The sequence below is a fragment of the Entelurus aequoreus genome, linkage group LG09 (genome assembly GCF_033978785.1).
Source record: "Entelurus aequoreus isolate RoL-2023_Sb linkage group LG09, RoL_Eaeq_v1.1, whole genome shotgun sequence".
Taxonomy (NCBI): domain Eukaryota; kingdom Metazoa; phylum Chordata; class Actinopteri; order Syngnathiformes; family Syngnathidae; genus Entelurus; species Entelurus aequoreus.
This window is the reverse complement of record NC_084739.1, coordinates 77246783-77267067: the sequence shown is the minus strand read 5'-3', so window position 1 is coordinate 77267067 and position 20285 is coordinate 77246783. Positions and strand designations below refer to the sequence as shown.

At 35.0% G+C, this 20285-nt stretch overlaps 1 protein-coding gene across 2 annotated transcripts in view; it reads right to left on the bottom strand.

Annotated features, from left to right (window-relative positions):
• Positions 1-14926, bottom strand: part of abch1 (ATP-binding cassette, sub-family H, member 1) — a 58659-nt gene extending 43733 nt beyond the window's left edge. The window contains exons 1-2 of one of the 2 annotated variants that reach the window (XM_062057851.1): positions 14817-14926; positions 6774-6919 (exon numbers count right to left, since the gene is read on the bottom strand). In XM_062057851.1, the coding sequence (XP_061913835.1) occupies positions 6774-6919; positions 14817-14879 (209 nt within the window). In that variant the 5' untranslated portion in view covers positions 14880-14926. Of the gene's footprint in view, positions 1-6773; positions 6920-14472; positions 14709-14816 lie in introns of those variants that run through there. The other variant, XM_062057852.1, reaches the window with a different exon arrangement.
• Between the last annotated feature and the right edge of the window lie 5359 nt (positions 14927-20285).

Genomic DNA, 20285 nt, shown 5'->3' with positions numbered 1-20285 from the left:
TAAACGGGGATAGCATATCCATTCTATGTGTCATACTTGATCATTTCGCGATATTGCCATATTTTTGCTGAAAGGATTTAGTAGAGAACATCGACGATAAAGTTGCAACTTTTGGTCGCTGGTAAAAAAAAGCCCTGCCTGTACCGGAAGTAGCGTGACATCACAGGATGAAGGGCTCCTCACATTTCCCCATTGTTTTCAATGCAGCGACAGCGATTCGGACCGAGAAAGCGACGCTTACCCCATTCATTTGAGCTAGGATGAAAGAGTTGTGGATGAGGAACGTTAGAGTGAAGGACTAGAGTGCAGTGCAGGACATATCTTTTTTCGCTCTGACCGTAACTTAGGTACAAGCTGGCTCATTGGATTCCACACTCTCTCCTTTTTCTATTGTGGATCACGGATTTGTATTCTAAACCGCCTCGGATACTATATCCTCTTGAAAATGAGAGTCGAGAACGTGAAATGGACATTCACAGTGACTTTTATCTCCACTACAATACATCGGCGAAGCACTTTAGCTACGGAGCTAACGTGATAGCATCGTGCTTAACTGCATATAGAAACAAAAGAAATAAACCCCTGACTGGAAGGATAGACATAAAATCAACAATAATATTAAACCATGGACCTGTAAATACACGGTTAATGCTTTCCAGCCTGGCGAAGCTTAACAATGCTGTTGCTAACGACGCCATTTAAGCTAACTCAGCAACCGGACCTCGACAGAGCTATGCTAAAAACATTAGCAGCCCTCATCTGCTCATCACCACCTGTGCTCACCTGCGTTCCAGCGATCGACGGAAGGACGAAGGACTTCACCCGATCATCCGTGCGGTCGGCGGCTAGCAGCGGCTAGCAGCGGCTAGCAGCGGCTAGCAGCGGCTAGCAGCGGCTAGCAGCGGCTAGCAGCGGCTAGCAGCGGCTAGCAGCGGCTAGCAGCGGCTAGCAGCGGCTAGCGCGTCTGCTATCCAAGTCAAAGTCCTCCTGGTTGTGTTGCTACAGCCAGCCGCTAATACACCGATCCCACCTACAACTTCCGTCTTTGCAGTCTTCATTGTTCATTAAACAAATTGCAAAAGATTCACCAACACAGATGTCCAGAATACTGTGGAATTTTGAGATGAAAACAGAGTTTTTTGTATTGGATTCAATGGGTTCCGAATACTTCCGTTTAACTATTGACGTCACGCGCATACGTCATCATACATAGACGTTTTTCAACCGGAAGTTTAGCGGGAAATTTAAAATTGCACTTTATAAGTTAACCCGGCCGTATTGGCATGTGTTGCAATGTTAAGATTTCATCATTGATATATAAACTATCAGACTGCGTGGTCGGTAGTAGTGGGTTTCAGTAGGCCTTTAAGCTCTGCAGCAACATTTGAGGCTATGTTAACTTTTTTCCTGACCTTTTTCTTTTTTGTGTGGCGGTTAAATCTTTCTTTGCAATCTCTAAAGTCTTTTATCGTACTGCTGGAATGTGCCTTGGGCCGCACTTTGGACACCACTGCCCGAGTGCGTCTTCAACTGGCTCTCATTTTAAGCTGCTCGGGTGGTCAAACGAAGTGCATTCCAGCCATACTTTCACTTTCATCCTGTTAAAAATGTGCAAAACCCATTGACTTCTTCTACGTTTGGCCAACGCTTTTTGGCGGCAGAAAGTATTTGCAGTGAAAGGAGTCTGCTCCACCTCAGCCAATTACCTCTGTCACTTAAGGAATGTTGCTAAGTGTTGACCCAGTGATGCAGGCGCTCACGTCAATTGCCACTAATTATGCTAAATTGCAGTACAAAAAAAACATTGTGTGAACAACACATTCGTGTGGATGCACTGCGGGTGTGTTTTGAAAGTTCCCCGTTTAGATTTTTTGCGAGCGAAACAAGGGGGAGACCTTATCAGTCAGATAACATGACAATGGGTTTATATGCTGAGAAGACGGGTCGGCCAGGTGCTAATCAAGGAACATGCTAATGAGGCCGGCGCAGCGGGGCAGTAAATGCACAAATAGCAAAATAATCTCACTAAGGAGTTTTGTAATCATGGTGAATATTAGTATAAAAATTTGACCTTTTTTCTGGGGGGGGTTTTAATAATATGTTAACTACTTTTTTGTACTTCTAAAAGAAACAATTATGCCATTATGATCATTACATATTAACCCCCGTTGTAAAATTACAAATGTATTCTAATAATATTTTTTAACTATGTTGCAATATTTTTGCTTGTAAAGTATAACATTGACCTTATTGTACAATTATTACAAATGAATTCTGGTTATTTTTTAACTAAATTGTAATATTTATTTAAAACTATAAATGTTTTACTTCTAAAAATAATATACTTGAACTTTTTTGTTAAATTGCACCTGTATTCTGGTAATATTTTAACCATGTTGTCGTAGTTTTACTTCTACAAAAATTACATGTTTGATATTTTTACAATACAATCAGGCTTTAATTCTACAAACATTTGTAAGCTTTTTTGGGGGGCAAAATTACAACTATGTTGTAATGTTTTTATTCTAAAAAAATACATATTTGACATTGTTGTAAAATTACACATGTATTCTAGTGATATTTTAACTGTTGAAATATTTTCACTTCTAAAATACAATTAGGCTTTCATTCTACGAACATTTTAAAACTTATTTTTTGGCAAAATTACGACTTTATTTTGATAATGTTTTAACTATGTTGTGATGTTTTTACTACTAAAAATGACCAATTTGACCTTTTTTGTAAAATTACACATGTATTCTGGTATTATTTTAACTATTTTGCAATATTGTTACGTCTAAAATATAATCAGGCTTTCATTCTACACACATTTTAACCTTTTTCGGAAGAATTATAACTTTATTATGATAATATTTTACCTATGTTGTAATGTTTTTACTTCTAAAAATAACATATTTGACCTTTTTTGTAAAATTACACCTGTATTCTGGTAATATTTTAACTGTGTTGTAGTAGTTTTAATTCTAATATACACACATTCTCAAAAATGTTCGGCAAAATTATAATATTTTTACTTCTGACATACAATCAGGCTTTCATTCTACAAACATTCTTAACAACTTTTTGGTAAATTTAAAACTTTTCTATAATAAAATTTTAACAATGTTCTGATATTCTTACTTCTAAAATTTCAATGATGCCTTTATACATACATTATTGACTTTTTTGTAAAATGATACAACTATATTGCAACACCTCACATTCCCTGTAATATAAAGATATGGAAATGTTCAATAACACATTGACCTTTTTTTTTTCAAATTACACTTGTATCCTGCAAATATCTTAACTGTGTTGTAATATTTTTCTTTTAAAATACAGTCAGATTTTCATTCTAAATTCTTAAACCTTTTTTTGGGAGTAAACACAATTTTATTATAATAATATTTTAACTATGTGGTAATGTTTTACTTCTAAAAATAACATGTTTGACCTTTTTTGTAAAACTACACCTGTATTCTGGTAATATCTTAACTGTGTTGTAATATTTTGACTTTTAAAATTCATTCTACATTCTTAACCTTTATAGGGGAAAAAATACAACTTTACTATAATAATATTTTAACTATGTTGTAATGTTTTACTTCTAAAAATAACATATTTTACCTTTTTTTGTAACATTACATCTGTATTCCGGTAATATTTTATATTTTTTTAATAATTGTACTTCTAAAATATGAACAGGCTTTTATTTGACAAACATTCTTTACCTTTTTTGGTAAAATTACAACTTTGTCGTGATAATATTTTAACCATGTTGTAATATGCTTACTTCAAAAATGTCAATGACAATTACATTATTATTACTTCTAAAAATTACCTATTTAACCTTTTTTGTAAATTTACACCTGTATTCTGGTAATATTTTAACTATTTTGCAATATTTGTACTTCTAAAATACAATCGGGCTTTCATTCTACACACATTTTAACCTTTTTTGGCAAAATTATAACTTTATTCTGATAAAGCTGTTACTATGTTGTAATGTTTTACTTCTAAAAAAATTTTGGGGAAAAACACAACTTTACTATAATAATATTTTAACTATGTTCTAATGTTTTACTTCTTAAAATAACATATTTTACCTTTTTTTGTAAAATTACACCTGTATTCCGGTAATATTTTATCTATGTTTTAATATTTGTACTTCTAAAATATGAACAGGCTTTTATCCGACAAACATTCTTAACCTTTTTTGGTCTAATTACAACTTTACGGTGATAATATTTTAACCATGTTATAATATTCCTACTTCAAAAATGTCAATGACAATTACATTTTTATTACTTCTAAAAATTACCTATTTGACCTTTTTTGTAAAAAATTACACCTGTATTCTGGTAATATTTGAACTATTTTGCAATATTTTTACTTCTAAAATACAATCAGGCTTTCATTCTACACTAGTTAACTTTTTTTGGCAAAATTATAACTTTATTATGATAATACTGTAACTATGTTGTAATGTTTTACTTCTAAAAAAATTTTGGGGAAAAATACGACTTTACTATATTAATATTTTAACTATGTTGTAATGTTTTATTTCTTAAAATAACATATATGATCTTTTTTGTAAAATTACACCTGTATTCTGGTAATATTGTATCTATGTTTTAATATTTGTACTTCTAAAATATGAACAGGCTTTTATTCGACAAACATTCTTAACCTTTTTTGGTAAAATTACAACTTTACCGCGATAATATTTTAACCATGTTGTAATATTCCTACTTCAAAAATGTCAATGACAATTACATTATTATTACTTCTAAAAATTACCTATTTTACCTTTTTTGTAAAATTACACCTGTATTCTGGTAATATTTTAACTATTTTGCAATATTTGTACTTCTAAAATACAATCGGGCTTTCATTCTACACACATTTTAACCTTTTTTGGTAAAATGATAACTTTATTCTGATAATGCTGTTACTATGTTGTAATGTTTTACTTCTAAAAAATGTTTGGGGAAAAACACAACTTTACTATAATAATATTTTAACTATGTTCTAATGTTTTACTTCTTAAAATAACATATTTGACCTTTTTTGTAAAATTACACCTGTATTCTGGTAATATTTTATCTATGTTTTAATATTTGTTCTTCTAAAATATGAACGGGCTTTTATTCGACAAACATTCTTAACCTTTTTTGGTAAAATTACAACTTTACCGTGATAATATTTTAACCATGTTGTAATATTCCTACTTCAAAAATGTCAATGACAATTACATTATTATTACTTCTAAAAATTACCTATTTGACCTTTTTTGTAAAATTACACCTGTATTCTGGTAATATTTTAACTATTTTGCAATATTTTTACTTCTAAAATACAATCAGGCTTTTATTCTACACACATGTTAACCTTTTTTGGCAAAATTATAACTTTATTATGATAATACTGTAACTATGTTGTAATGTTTTACTTCTAAAAACATTTGGGGAAAAATACAACTTTACTATAATAATATTTTAACTATGTTGTAATGTTTTATTTCTTAAAATAACATATTTGATCTTTATTGTAAAATTACATCTGTATTCTGGTAATATTGTATCTATGTTTTAATATTTGTACTTCTAAAATATGACCAGGCTTTTATTCGACAAACATTCTTAACCTTTTTTGGTAAAATTACAACTTTACCGTGACAATATTTTAACCATGTTGTAATATTCCTACTTCAAAAATTTCAATGACAATTACAAAGGGACGGCGTGGCGAAGTTGATAGAGTGGCTGTGCCAGCAATCGGAGTGTTGCTGGTTACTGGGGTTCAATTCCCACCTTCTACCTTCCTAGTCACATCCGTTGTGTCCTTGGGCAAGACACTTCACCCTTTGCCTCTGATGGCTGCTGGTTAGCGCCTTGCATGGCAGCTCCCGCCATCAGTGTGTGAATGTGTGTGTGAATGGGTGATTGTGGAAATAGTGTCAAAGCGCTTTGAGTACCTTGAAGGTAGAAAAGCGCTATACAAGTATAACCCATTTATCATTTATCATTTACAATATTATTACTTCTAAAAATTACCTATTTGACCTTTTTTGTAAAATTACACATGTACTCTGGTAATATTTGAACTACTTTGCAATATTGTTACTTATAAAATACAATCAGGCTTTCATTCTACACACATTTGAACCTTTTTTTGGCAAAATTATAACTTTATTATGATAATATTTAAACTATGTTGTAATGTTTTACTTCTAAAAATAACATATTTTACCTTTTTTGTAAAATTACACCTGTATTCCGGTAATATTTTATCTATGTTTTAATATTTGTACTTCTAAAATATTAAAAGGCTTTTATCCGACAAACATTCTTAACCTTGTAAAAATATTGTGATAATATTTTAACCGTGTTGTAGTATTCTTACTTCTAAAATTTCAATGACATTATTGACTTTTTTTTGTAAAATGATACAACTATATTTCAACATCTTACATTAGCTGTAATATAAACAAAGTATGCCAATATTCAATAACATATTGAACTTTTTTGGTAAAATGACAAATGTAATATAATATTTAAACTACATTGTAATATGTTTACTTCCAAAAATTCAATACTTCTTTATCTAAAAAAAATGCTGATTTGTTTGTATAATGACAAATGTATTATAGTAGTTTCACTATGTTGTATTTTTTTACTTCTAAGAAATCGGTGACGCCTTTTTTAAATAATATGTTCAAAGAAATGTCCTAAAATCCCAACAAGCTGGTATTAAGTGTCGAGGGGTCTTACATGTGTCCTTGAGGTACGGTCAGGTTGAGGTTGTCGAGGACCTTCAGTTTGCCAAATGAACGACACACGTCCCGGCAGAGGATAGCCGGCGCTTCCGGTAAGGGGGGCGGGGAGGCCTCCAAATCGCCCTTCATGCTGCCTTGTATCTGCAAAACATCGACAAAATCTTAGGAACACAACAACATGGAGCACTCCTGGTAATTAGCGGATTGTCAATGTGCATTTTTCATCACCAGTAGGACTCCAACTGTGCGAAAAAGTTCTTTAATAGAAGCTCACCAAAAAAAAAAAAATTTTCTTAAAGGCACAGTACACCATTTTTGTACTAATACATTAAATCGAACAATTTCCACAATGATTCCCTCTTACTCTACCAGACTTTTTTCTGAATCAATCTGCAATACTTTAACCCACAGGTGTCAAACTCAAGGCCAGGGGGCCAGATGTGGCCCACCACTTCATTTTATTTGGCCCTCGAAAGCCTGGAAATAAAATGTATCAATAAAGTACTGTAACTTTTCTTACTGAATGTAAAAATATATGTACTCCATGTAATCGCAAATGATGTTAACTTAAATATTGTCTAATTAGGCAAAAATACACTATATTGCCAAAAGTATTTGGCCTCCTGCCTTGACTCACATATGAATTTAAGTGCCATCCCATTCCTAACCCATAGGGTTCAATATGATGTGGGTCCACTTTTTGCCGCTATTACAGCTTCAACTCTTCTGGGAAGGCTGTCCACTAGGTTGCGTAGTGTGTTTGTAGGAATTGTCCACCATTCTTCCAAAAGCGCATTGGTGAGGTCACACACTGATGTTGGTCGAGAAGACCTGGCTCTCAGTCTCCGTTCTAATTCATCCCAAAGGTGTTCTATCGGGTTCAGGTCAGGACTCTGTGCAGGCCAGTCAAATTCATCCACACCAGACTCTGTCATCCATGTCTTTATGTACCTTGCTTTTTGCACTGGTGCACAGTCATGTTGGCAGAAGGGGCCCGCTCCAAACTGTTCCCACAAGGTTGGGAGCATTGAATTGTCCAAAATGTTTTGGTATCCTGGAGAATTCAAAGTTTTTTTCACTGGAACTAAGGGGCCAAGCCCAACTCCTGAAAAACAAACCCACACCATAATTCCTCCTCCACCAAATTTCACACTCGGCACAATGCAGTCTGAAATGTACCGTTCTCCTGGCAACCTCCAAACCCAGACTGGTCCATCAGATTGCCAGATGGAAAAGTGTGATTCATCACTCCAGAGAACACGTCTCCACTGCTCTAGAGTCCAGTGACAACGTGCTTTACACCACTGCATCCAACGTTCTGCATTGGACTTGGTGATGTATGACTTAGATGCAGCTGTCTGGCCATGAAAACCCATTCCATGAAGCTCTCTGCATACTGTACGTGGGCTAATTGGAAGGTCACATGAAGTTTGGAACTCTGTAGCAACTGACTGTGCAGAAAGTCTTTGCACTATGCGCTTCAGCATCCACTGTCTGCCAGTTTACGTGGCCTACCACTTTGTGTTGCTGTTGTTCCCAAACTCTTCCATTTTCTTATAATAAAGCCGGCAGTTGACTATTTAGGAGCAAGGACATTTATTTACTGGATTTGTTGCACAGGTGGCATCCTATGACAGTTCCACGCTGGAAATCACTAAACTCCTGAAAGCGGCCCATATTTTCACAAATGTTTGTAGAAACAGTCTCCATGCCTACATGCTTGATTTTATACACCTGGGGCCGGGCCAAGTGATTAGGACACCTGATTCTCATCATTTGGATGGGTGGCCAAAAACTTTTAGCAATATAGTGTATATTATCAAACATTCAAACCATTTTTTAAATAGAAATAAATACTAATAATAATGATTTTAAAGCGAGTTATCCATCAAATTGTGCAATGTAAAAGTAGAAATAGATTTCATAGGAAAATTGTGAAATTTACTGTGGTTTTTACAGCATTTTTCTCTAAATAAAAAAACAGTGCTTTTTCTACTGTAATAAACTGCGGTGCCGTTTTGGCATTTACAGTAATACACCGAAAAATCTACAGTTGTTGATTTGCGGTAAAAAAAAACAACAACAAAAAACAAACACACTGCAAAAACTGAAATCTAAGAAAGATTAAATAACTCAAATAAGGGTGATATTTGCTTATTTTCTATCTGATAAGATAATTCTTCTCACGAAGCAGATTTTATGTTAGAGTGTTTTACTTGTTTTAAGGGTTTTGGTCCTAAATTATCTCAGAAAGATTTTACAGCTTGTAGCTGAGATTTTATGACCTATATTGAGTAAAACATGCTTGAAACTAGAATATCAACTGTTGCAAAGCTGTGTCATCAACACTCACAAGTATAAAACTATTTTTTTAAAGTGATAATTTCTTATATCAAGCATGAAAAAAAAAATCATGACTTTGACACAATTGTGTCTCATAATTAAAACAGATGACAGCCAAATGGACTTTGCTGTTTCATTTTCAATGAAACAATAGAAAATACGTACTCATTTATTAGTGAGAATATACTTATTTTAAGGTATTTTTGGGTTCATTGAGGTTAGCTAATTTTACTTGTTTTGGAAAGTCGTGACAAGCCAAATTTTGTTGTTCTATTGGCAGATAATTTTGTTTAGTTCAAATAAAATACCCCTAATTTTTGTAATTGTTTTTCTTGTTTTTGAACACTGAGTTTTTGCAGTGCAGGCAGCTCAGGTGTCAAAATTTTACTGTAAAATTGCAGTTCTTTTTATTTACAGTAAAAAAACAAATGTAAATTGTACAGTAAAATTACGGCAACTAAGCTGCCTTTTTTTTTTTTTTTTACCATAAAAACAGCAGTACTGTTTTTCCATTTACAGTAATATACACTACATTTTGAGGTGAAATTATTGCAACTTACCATACTTTTTTAAGACTTTTTTACAAATCTACTAATAAAATGCATTAAAAATTGTATAATAATCATATTCACTGTTAGAAGCGGCCCTCTGGGGCCAAACTGCGATGTGGCCCTCAGTGAAAACGACTTTTGACACCTCTGCTTTAACCGAACTTGCAAATATTCTTTATTGTCAATTGTACCATACATGCCAGACGTAAAGAAGAATGGAGAAACCCGTTTCCCTCCCACCCTGTACTCTGGAGAAAATATCCAAGCGAGGGGATATGAAAGACAACGGAAAGAGACGCCATGTTGTTTTCATATCGCCATATTGCATCGTGATACATGTCGTATATCGTTAAGTCCTTGTCAAAGCACAACTCTAGGGATGGGCGGTAAAACGATATGAATATACAGTATATCACGATAGACACATAATCGATATAATTAAAAATGTGTTCGATAAAATGTTTTGGGATTTTTTTTCAAAGGGGACTGTAGTCAGACCAATGTGGTCTGTAAATGATGCAAGGCGCTCCTCCCCCACCACCTTAGCCGTGCTCACCCTTTAGAGCACAGCCGTAAAAAAAAAAGATTACTATTGCAACAAGACATCATCAGTAGGGTAAAACTAACCTGTCTCACGACAGAATTCCACATCAAGATCTTGCTCCTTTTTACGTTTTTTTTTTTTTTTTACCAGGATGATGCAGTTTTTTTGTGGTGCGTGTGAAAAACTCCTAAAGCATTTTGTGCGTCGCTGACGGAACTTTTTAACTTTTAGAAAGTACATTTTGGAGTCACTACGAACAATACATCTGATATTTGTGGACAGAAAATAGTTTTTGTCACAATAATTGTATCTAAGTTATCACAATGAGTTCCCGGCAAGCAGACAAAAGCTGTCTTTGATCCGACCAAGCAAAAGGCTTGTAAAACTCCACTGTGTAGGATGGGAAGCAACATAAATAAATAAATGATAAATGGGTTATACTTGTATAGCGCTTTTCTACCTTCAAGGTACTCAAAGCGCTTTGACAGTATTTCCACATTTACCCATTCACACACACATTCACACACTGATGGCGGGAGCTGCCATGCAAGGCGCTAACCAGCAGCCATCAGAGGCAAAGGGTGAAGTGTCTTGCCCAAGGACACAACGGACGTGACTAGGAAGGTAGAAAGTGGGAATTGAACCCCAGTAACCAGCAACACTCCGATTGCTGGCACAGCCACTCTATCAACTTCGCCACGCCGTCCCCATGAAGGTGTTCTGTTTCTTTCATGTATTGTAATCAACAGAAATATATTGTCTGACCTGAGAACTACAAAGCGAAGAGGAAGCAGGACCTGACTCGACCGACCTTTTTTTTTAACTGTTGTAATCAAAGGTAATGGCTGTTTACGACCCCCGTCCCTTAGAAACAGCTGTTGTCATGTAATCAGGGAAAGTCCAAATAAAAGAGGAGGCGTACAATCTTTCGCCAGAGCGTAATGACACTGTACAGTTGTACACGTTTCTCCTCACTGAGCCAAATTGAATTCTGTCTCTGTTTGATTCTTTGCTTCTTGTCTTGTTTAATAAATGTCATCAGTGTTTGAACCTGACTGTTTTTCTCAGGTTTCTCTTTACATTTTCACACTTTGCACTATTTTCTTACACTTTATTAATAATTTCTTACATATTCCTTATTTTTGCACCTTCATTTTAAGATGTTATTATTAACTGTTCAATGTGATTTTTTGTTTACATTGTTTGTTTTCCAGGCTTGTGTTGACATTTCCTTTCTGCCTTGATAGCTGAGGAAGATTACATTTGAAATACAAATGTTTACATTTAAAGATCTAAAACACACGTACGCGGATCTAAAACCCATGTACGTAGATTTGAATACACACACTTTGATTGGTATATAGAGACACAAAAATTAGTACACGCTCACAGAAATTGGATTATACGCGCACAGATTGCGATACAAATTTGCAAATAATTTTGCAACAATAATACTTCCATATTCACAGCCCTAATACAAAAAACATGAATAATTATCGATATCGACCAAAACAAAACAATTATATGATACAGTTTTCACCCAGCCTTAATTGCCCTTAGTCTGAATTGAACACCTAAAATCAAGGACGTTTTGTAAATATTCTCAGTCGTTGCGATGCACGTGTGTATTATATTATTGTTTTGGTGGATCAAGTTTGGACAACCCAGCACTAAAGTGTCATTCGTGCCAAGTAATCCAGATTATTATGACTAGTTTTGTCCAAGAAATCATCACGCTTTAACCCCGATGAAGAACAACAACAACATCTTACACGGCAACATTCCAAAAGCTTCATCTTGCGGTTTGTCAGCCCTGGCAACAACCCAGCAGGCACAAGACATTGATTCAACGTGAATTAAACACACATGTCCTTCAAAACTGACTTCTAAACAACGTTGCAAAATAGCTGTATTTGTAAATTGAGACAAATTGACGTGCAACGTTGGAAATGACCAAAATTCAATGGTGTAATCAACCTTGCATTGAATAAATGTTGTCAAAAAGCATGTTGTTTCATGTTGGTTAAGAAATGACCCAATTTTAATGGTCAAATCAACGTCAGAACACAACATTGATTAAATAAACATGGACAAAAATCATGTTGTTTCAACATTGTATTTGTGTTGTAGAATATTGGTTGGGGAAATGACCAAATTTCAACGGTCAAATCAACGTCACAACATAACATTTAATAAACGTCGTCAAAAAGCATGTTGTTTCAACGTTGTGTTTGTGTTGTAGAATATTGGTTGGGAAATGACCAAATTTCAATGGTCAAATCAACGTCAGAACACAACATTGATTAAACGTTGTCAAAAAGCATGTTTCAATGTTGTATTTGCGTTGGGAAATGACCAAATTTCAATGGTCAAATCACCGTCAGAACCCGACATTGATTGAACGTCGTCAAAAAGCATGTTGTTTCAACGTTCTATTTGTGTTGTAGAATATTGGTTGGGGAAATGACCAAATTTCAATGGTCAAATCAACGTCAGAACCCGACATTGAATAAACTTCATCAAAAAATACGTTGTTTCAACGTTGTATTTGTGTTGTAGAATATTGGTTGGGGAAATGACCAAATTTCAACGGTCAAATCAACGTCACAACATAACATTTAATAAACGTCGTCAAAAAGCATGTTGTTTCAACGTTGTATTTGTGTTGTAGAATATTGGTTGGGAAATGACCAAATTTCAATGGTCAAATCAACGTCAGAACACAACATTGATTAAACGTTGTCAAAAAGCATGTTTCAATGTTGTATTTGCGTTGGGAAATGACCAAATTTCAATGGTCAAATCACCGTCAGAACCCGACATTGATTTAACGTCGTCAAAAAGCATGTTGTTTCAATGTTCTATTTGTGTTGTAGAATATTGGTTGGGGAAATGACCAAATTTCAATGGTCAAATCAACGTCAGAACCCGACATTGAATAAACCTCATCAAAAAATACGTTGTTTCAACGTTGTATTTGTGTTGTAGAATATTGGTTGGGGAAATGACCAAATTTCAACGGTCAAATCAACGTCACAACATAACATTTAATAAACGTCGTCAAAAAGCATGTTGTTTCAACGTTGTATTTGTGTTGTAGAATATTGGTTGGGAAATGACCAAATTTCAATGGTCAAATCAACGTCAGAACACAACATTGATTAAACGTTGTCAAAAAGCATGTTTCAATGTTGTATTTGCGTTGGGAAATGACCAAATTTCAATGGTCAAATCACCGTCAGAACCCGACATTGATTGAACGTCGTCAAAAAGCATGTTGTTTCAACGTTCTATTTGTGTTGTAGAATATTGGTTGGGGAAATGACCAAATTTCAATGGTCAAATCAACGTCAGAACCCGACATTGAATAAACTTCATCAAAAAATACGTTGTTTCAACGTTGTATTTGTGTTGTAGAATATTGGTTGGGGAAATGACCAAATTTCAACGGTAAAATCAACGTCACAACATAACATTTAATAAACGTCGTCAAAAAGCATGTTGTTTCAACGTTGTATTTGTGTTGTAGAATATTGGTTGGGAAATGACCAAATTTCAATGGTCAAAACAACGTCAGAACACAACATTGATTAAACGTTGTCAAAAAGCATGTTTCAATGTTGTATTTGCGTTGGGAAATGACCAAATTTCAATGGTCAAATCACCGTCAAAACCCGACATTGATTGAACGTCGTCAAAAAGCATGTTGTTTCAATGTTCTATTTGTGTTGTAGAATATTGGTTGGGGAAATGACCAAATTTCAATGGTCAAATCAACGTCAGAACCCGACATTGAATAAACTTCATCAAAAAATACGTTGTTTCAACGTTGTATTTGTGTTGTAGAATATTGGTTGGGGAAATGACCAAATTTCAATGTTTAAATCAACGTCACAACCTGACATTGATTAAACGTCATCAAAAAGCATGTTGTTTCAACGTTATGTTTGAGTTGTTCAATGTCAGGACCTAATTCAACAAGTTGTCAACGTTGTTTCAATGTCTTGTGCCTGCTGGGAACTTGCTGAGTCGACACAAAAAAAAAAAACGAACGAACAATCTCATCCTTTAATTATTTCTTTCCAACTCTCCTTTAATCCTCCATCTCTCCCCTGTTTAGTTTAATGTTTAATGTTGCATAATGTGGGGGGAATTCTGACCCTGACGCCTCAAACTACGTCTGCAAAAAGAAAAAAAATGACGTTTTGGACTCGACGGAGTGGCGATAGGAGACATGAAAGAGGCCAAAAACTCACCCGTGGTGAGAAGATGGAAGACACGGAAGATGAAGAGTCAGTCACACTGCAGCATGTTTACCCGCGCGGCTCCGCTTAAAAGCCTCCGTGTAAAGCGGCAGAACCGGTTCGGCCCCGAAATGAGGCGGGAGTAACGCGCGGTTTCCAACAGGTGGCCCACATTCTGGAAATAAGTGCGAGCCATTTTCCCATCTGCGCGCCGCCATCGCGGCTTCGAAAGAGGAACACCGCGACAAAATAACCGCGGGCGCGCGCGCCGACCGAGACGCGCGCACGCACTCTCGCTTCCGTGTGCTAGTGCGCCCAGGTCCTCGCCATCATTTTTTTTAAGGAAGGAGCCTTACCCGCTCGTCCATCTCGGTGACTTCGACTTCCACATCATCCGAGCTGGCAACCTGCACGACCATGGCTGATGATGAGGAGGACTATAGGAGGATGCTTTCCTCGCCGACACCAGCTGTAACAGAACGGGGGGGGCGGGGGGCGTTCACGTCGCGGGGGCGCGCATAGACATAATATTTATATTATATACATATATATACATATATACATGTTGCTCTTTTTTAAATGCAACTCCGGTCGCACAAGTAATCGTCAATGTTTGATCAGACGACCGCAGTTTGTTTGGTACTTTGTGACGTCATGATGAGATTTTAAAAAAAAACAAAAAAAAACAGACATGTTATAAAGAAGATGATGTTTTGTTTCTTATATACATATATATGTATATATATATACATATAAAAGAAAAAAAACAATTTTACAAATAATATTACGCAATGAGTAACTAATAAAAGTAATTTTCTAATATATACATTTTATTTTTTTAATGTTATATTTTAATTATACTTTTTGATCAGGAAGAACTTCCGCTTATTTGGCAGTGGAATGTTTACACAGCATGTTTATAAAGAAAGCATGTATTATTTTGAGAGGACACATTCATCTCTGTCAGTACTGCTGCTCTCCTAAGAAAGTAGAACCTTCATGTTTTGTTTTCAAAGTTGATCTCTACCCAGCAGGCATAAGACATTGAAACAAGGCTGAGAACTTGTTTGATTAGGTCTTGCAACTCAAATATAACGTTGAAACAGCATGCTTTTCGACGACGTTTGAACAATGTTGGGTTCCGACGTTGATTTGACCATTGAATTTTGGTCATTTCCTAACCAATATTCTACAGCACACAACGTTGAAACAACATGCTTTTCGACTACGTTTAATCAATGTTGTGTTCTGACGTTGATTTGACCATTGACGTTTGGTCATTTCCCAACTAATATTCTGTAACACAAATACAACGTTGAAACAACATGCTTTTCGACGACGTTTAATCAATGTTGGGTTTTGACGTTGACTTGACCATTGACGTTTGGTCATTTCCCAACCAATATTGTACAACAAAAACAACATGCTTTTTGACGACGTTTAATCAATGTTGTGTTCTGACGTTGATTTGACCATTGAATTTTGGTCATTTCCCAACAAATATTCTACAACACAAATACGTTGAAGCAACAAACTTTTTGACGACGTTTAATGAATGTCAGATTCTGACGTGGATTTGACCATTGAAATGTGGTCCTTTCCCAACCAATATTCTACAACACAAATACAAAGTTGAAACTATATGGTTTTCGACGAAGTTTTAATCAATGTTGTGTCCTGACGTTGATTTGACCATTGACGTTTGGTCATTTTCCCACCAATATTCTACAACACAAATACAACGTTGAAACAACATGCTTTTTGACAACGTTTATTCAATGTTGTGTTCTGACGTTGATTTGACCATTGAAATGTGGTCATTTCCCAACAAATATCCTACAACACAAACACAACGAAGAAACAACATGCTTTTTGATGACGTTTAATCGATATTAGTTTCTGACGTTGATTTGACCATTGAAATTTGGTCATTTCCCCACCAATATTCTACAACACAAACAACATGCTTTTTGACGACGTTTAATCAATGTTGTGTTCTGACGTTGATTTGACCATTGAAATTTGGTCATTTCCCAACCAATATTCTGTAACACAATTACAACGTTGAAACAACATGCTTTTTGACAACGTTTAATCAATGTCAGGTTCTGACGTTGATTTGACCGTTGAAATTTGGTCATTTCCCAACCAATATTCTACAACACAAACACAACGAAGAATCAACATGCTTTTTGATGGCGTTTAATCAATGTTAGTTTCTGACGTTGATTTGACCATTGAAATTTGGTCATTTCCCCACCAATATTCTACAACACAAACAACATGCTTTTTGATGACGTTTAATCGATGTTGTGTTCCGACGTCGATTTGACCATTGAAATTTGGTCATTTCCCAACCAATATTCTGTAACACAATTACAACGTTGACACAACATGCTTTTTGACGACGTTTAATCAATGTCAGGTTCTGACATTGATTTGACCATTGAAATTTGGTCATTTCCCAACCAATATTGTACAACAAAAACAACATGCTTTTTGACGACGTTTAATCAATGTTGTGTTCTGACGTTGATTTGACCATTGAATTTTGGTCATTTCCCAACAAATATTCTACAACACAAATACGTTGAAGCAACAAACTTTTTGACGACGTTTAATCAATGTCAGATTCTGACGTGGATTTGACCATTGAAATGTGGTCCTTTCCCAACCAATATTTTACAACACAAATACAAAGTTGAAACAACATGCTTTTCGACGAAGTTTTAATCAATGTTGTGTCCTGACGTTGATTTGACCATTGACGTTTGGTCATTTTCCCACCAATATTCTACAACACAAATACAACGTTGAAACAACATGCTTTTTGACAACGTTTATTCAATGTTGTGTTCTGACGTTGATTTGACCATTGAAATGTGGTCATTTCCCAACAAATATCCTACAACACAAACACAACGAAGAAACAACATGCTTTTTGATGACGTTTAATCGATGTTAGTTTCTGACGTTGATTTGACCATTGAAATTTGGTCATTTCCCCACCAATATTCTACAACACAAACAACATGCTTTTTGACGACGTTTAATCAATGTTGTGTTCTGACGTTGATTTGACAATTGAAATTTGGTCATTTCCCAACCAATATTCTGTAACACAATTACAACGTTGAAACAACATGCTTTTTGACAACGTTTAATCAATGTCAGGTTCTGACGTTGATTTGACCGTTGAAATTTGGTCATTTCCCAACCAATATTCTACAACACAAACACAACGAAGAATCAACATGCTTTTTGATGACGTTTAATCAATGTTAGTTTCTGAAGTTGATTTGACCATTGAAATTTGGTCATTTCCCCACCAATATTTTACAACACAAACAACATGCTTTTTGATGACGTTTAATCGATGTTGTGTTCCGACGTCGATTTGACCATTGAAATTTGGTCATTTCCCAACCAATATTCTGTAACACAATTACAACGTTGACACAACATGCTTTTTGACGACGTTTAATCAATGTCAGGTTCTGACGTTGATTTGACCGTTGAAATTTGGTCATTTCCCAACCAATATTCTACAACACAAACACAACGAAGAATCAACATGCTTTTTGATGACGTTTAATCAATGTTAGTTTCTGACGTTGATTTGACCATTGAAATTTGGTAATTTCCCCACCAATATTCTACAACACAAACAACATGCTTTTTGACGACGTTTAATCAATGTTGTGTTCTGACGTTGATTTGACCATTGAATTTGGGTCATTTCCCAACAAATATTCTACAACACAAATACGTTGAAGCAACAAACTTTTTGACGACGTTTAATCAATGTCAGATTCTGACGTGGATTTGACCATTGAAATGTGGTCCTTTCCCAACCAATATTTTACAACACAAATACAAAGTTGAAACAACATGCTTTTCGACGAAGTTTTAATCAATGTTGTGTCCTGACGTTGATTTGACCATTGACGTTTGGTCATTTTCCCACCAATATTCTACAACACAAATACAACGTTGAAACAACATGCTTTTTGACAACGTTTATTCAATGTTGTGTTCTGACGTTGATTTGACCATTGAAATGTGGTCATTTCCCCAACAAATATCCTACAACACAAACACAACGAAGAAACAACATGCTTTTTGATGACGTTTAATCGATGTTAGTTTCTGACGTTGATTTGACCATTGAAATTTGGTCATTTCCCCACCAATATTCTACAACACAAACAACATGCTTTTTGACGACGTTTAATCAATGTTGTGTTCTGACGTTGATTTGACCATTGAAATTTGGTCATTTCCCAACCAATATTCTGTAACACAAATACAACGTTGAAACAACATGCTTTTTGACAACGTTTAATCAATGTCAGGTTCTGACGTTGATTTGACCGTTGAAATTTGGTCATTTCCCAACCAATATTCTACAACACAAACACAACGAAGAATCAACATGCTTTTTGATGACGTTTAATCAATGTTAGTTTCTGACGTTGATTTGACCATTGAAATTTGGTCATTTCCCCACCAATATTCTACAACACAAACAACATGCTTTTTGATGACGTTTAATCGATGTTGTGTTCTGACGTCGATTTGACCATTGAAATTTGGTCATTTCCCAACCAATATTCTGTAACACATTTACAACGTTGACACAACATGCTTTTTGACGACGTTTAATCAATGTCAGAACCTGACATTGATTTGACCATTGAAATTTGGTCATTTCCCAACCAATAATATTCTACAACACACATACAACGTTGAAATAACATGCTTTTTGACGACGTTTAATCAATGTCAGGTTCTGACGTTGATTTGACCATTTAAATTTGGTCATTTCCCAACCAATATACTACAACACAAACAACATGCTTTTTGACAACGTTTAATCAATGTTGTGTTCTGATGTTGATTTGACCATTGAAATTTGGTCATTTCCCAACCAATATTCTACAACACAAACAACATGCTTTTTGACGACGTTTAATCAATGTCAGGTTGTGACGTTGATTTGACCATTAAAATTTGGTCATTTCCCAATCAATATTGTACAACACAAACACAACGTTGAAACAACATGCTTTTTGACGACGTTTAATCAATGTCAGGTTCTGACGTTGATTTGACCATTGAAATTTGGTCATTTCCCAATCAATATTCCACAACACAAATACAACTTTTAAACAACATGCCTTTTGACAACGTTTAATCAATGTCGGGTTCTGACGTTAATTTGACTATTGAAATTTGGTCATTTCCCAACCAATATTCTATAACACAAATACAATGTTGAAACAACATGCTTTTTGACGACGTTTAATCAATGTTTGGTTCCAACATTAATTTGACTATTGAAATTTGGTCATTTCCCAACCAGTATTCAACAACACAAAACAATGTTGAAACAACATGCTTTTTGACGACGTTTATTTAATGTCAGGTGAGTATTGAAATTTGGGGCTGAGGGTCTGTCTTTTTTTTCCAGATAGTGTTGTGCGATACCACTGATTTTCTTTCCAATCTGATACCCAGTAAAATTCAGGAATATTGATCTGAAACTTTGTCTCAGCAGGCACAAGACATTGAAACAACATTAAGAACTTGTAGAAATAGGCCCTGATGTTAAGCAACTCAAACTTAACGTTGGATCAACGTTCTTTTTGACAATATTTAATCAATGTATGGTTACGACGTTGATTTGACCATTGATTTTTGGTCATTTCCCAACCAATATTCTACAACACAAACACAATTTTGAAACAACAGCTTTTTGACGACGTTTAGTCAATGTCAGGTTGTGACGTTGATTTGACCATTACATTTTGGACATTTTCCCA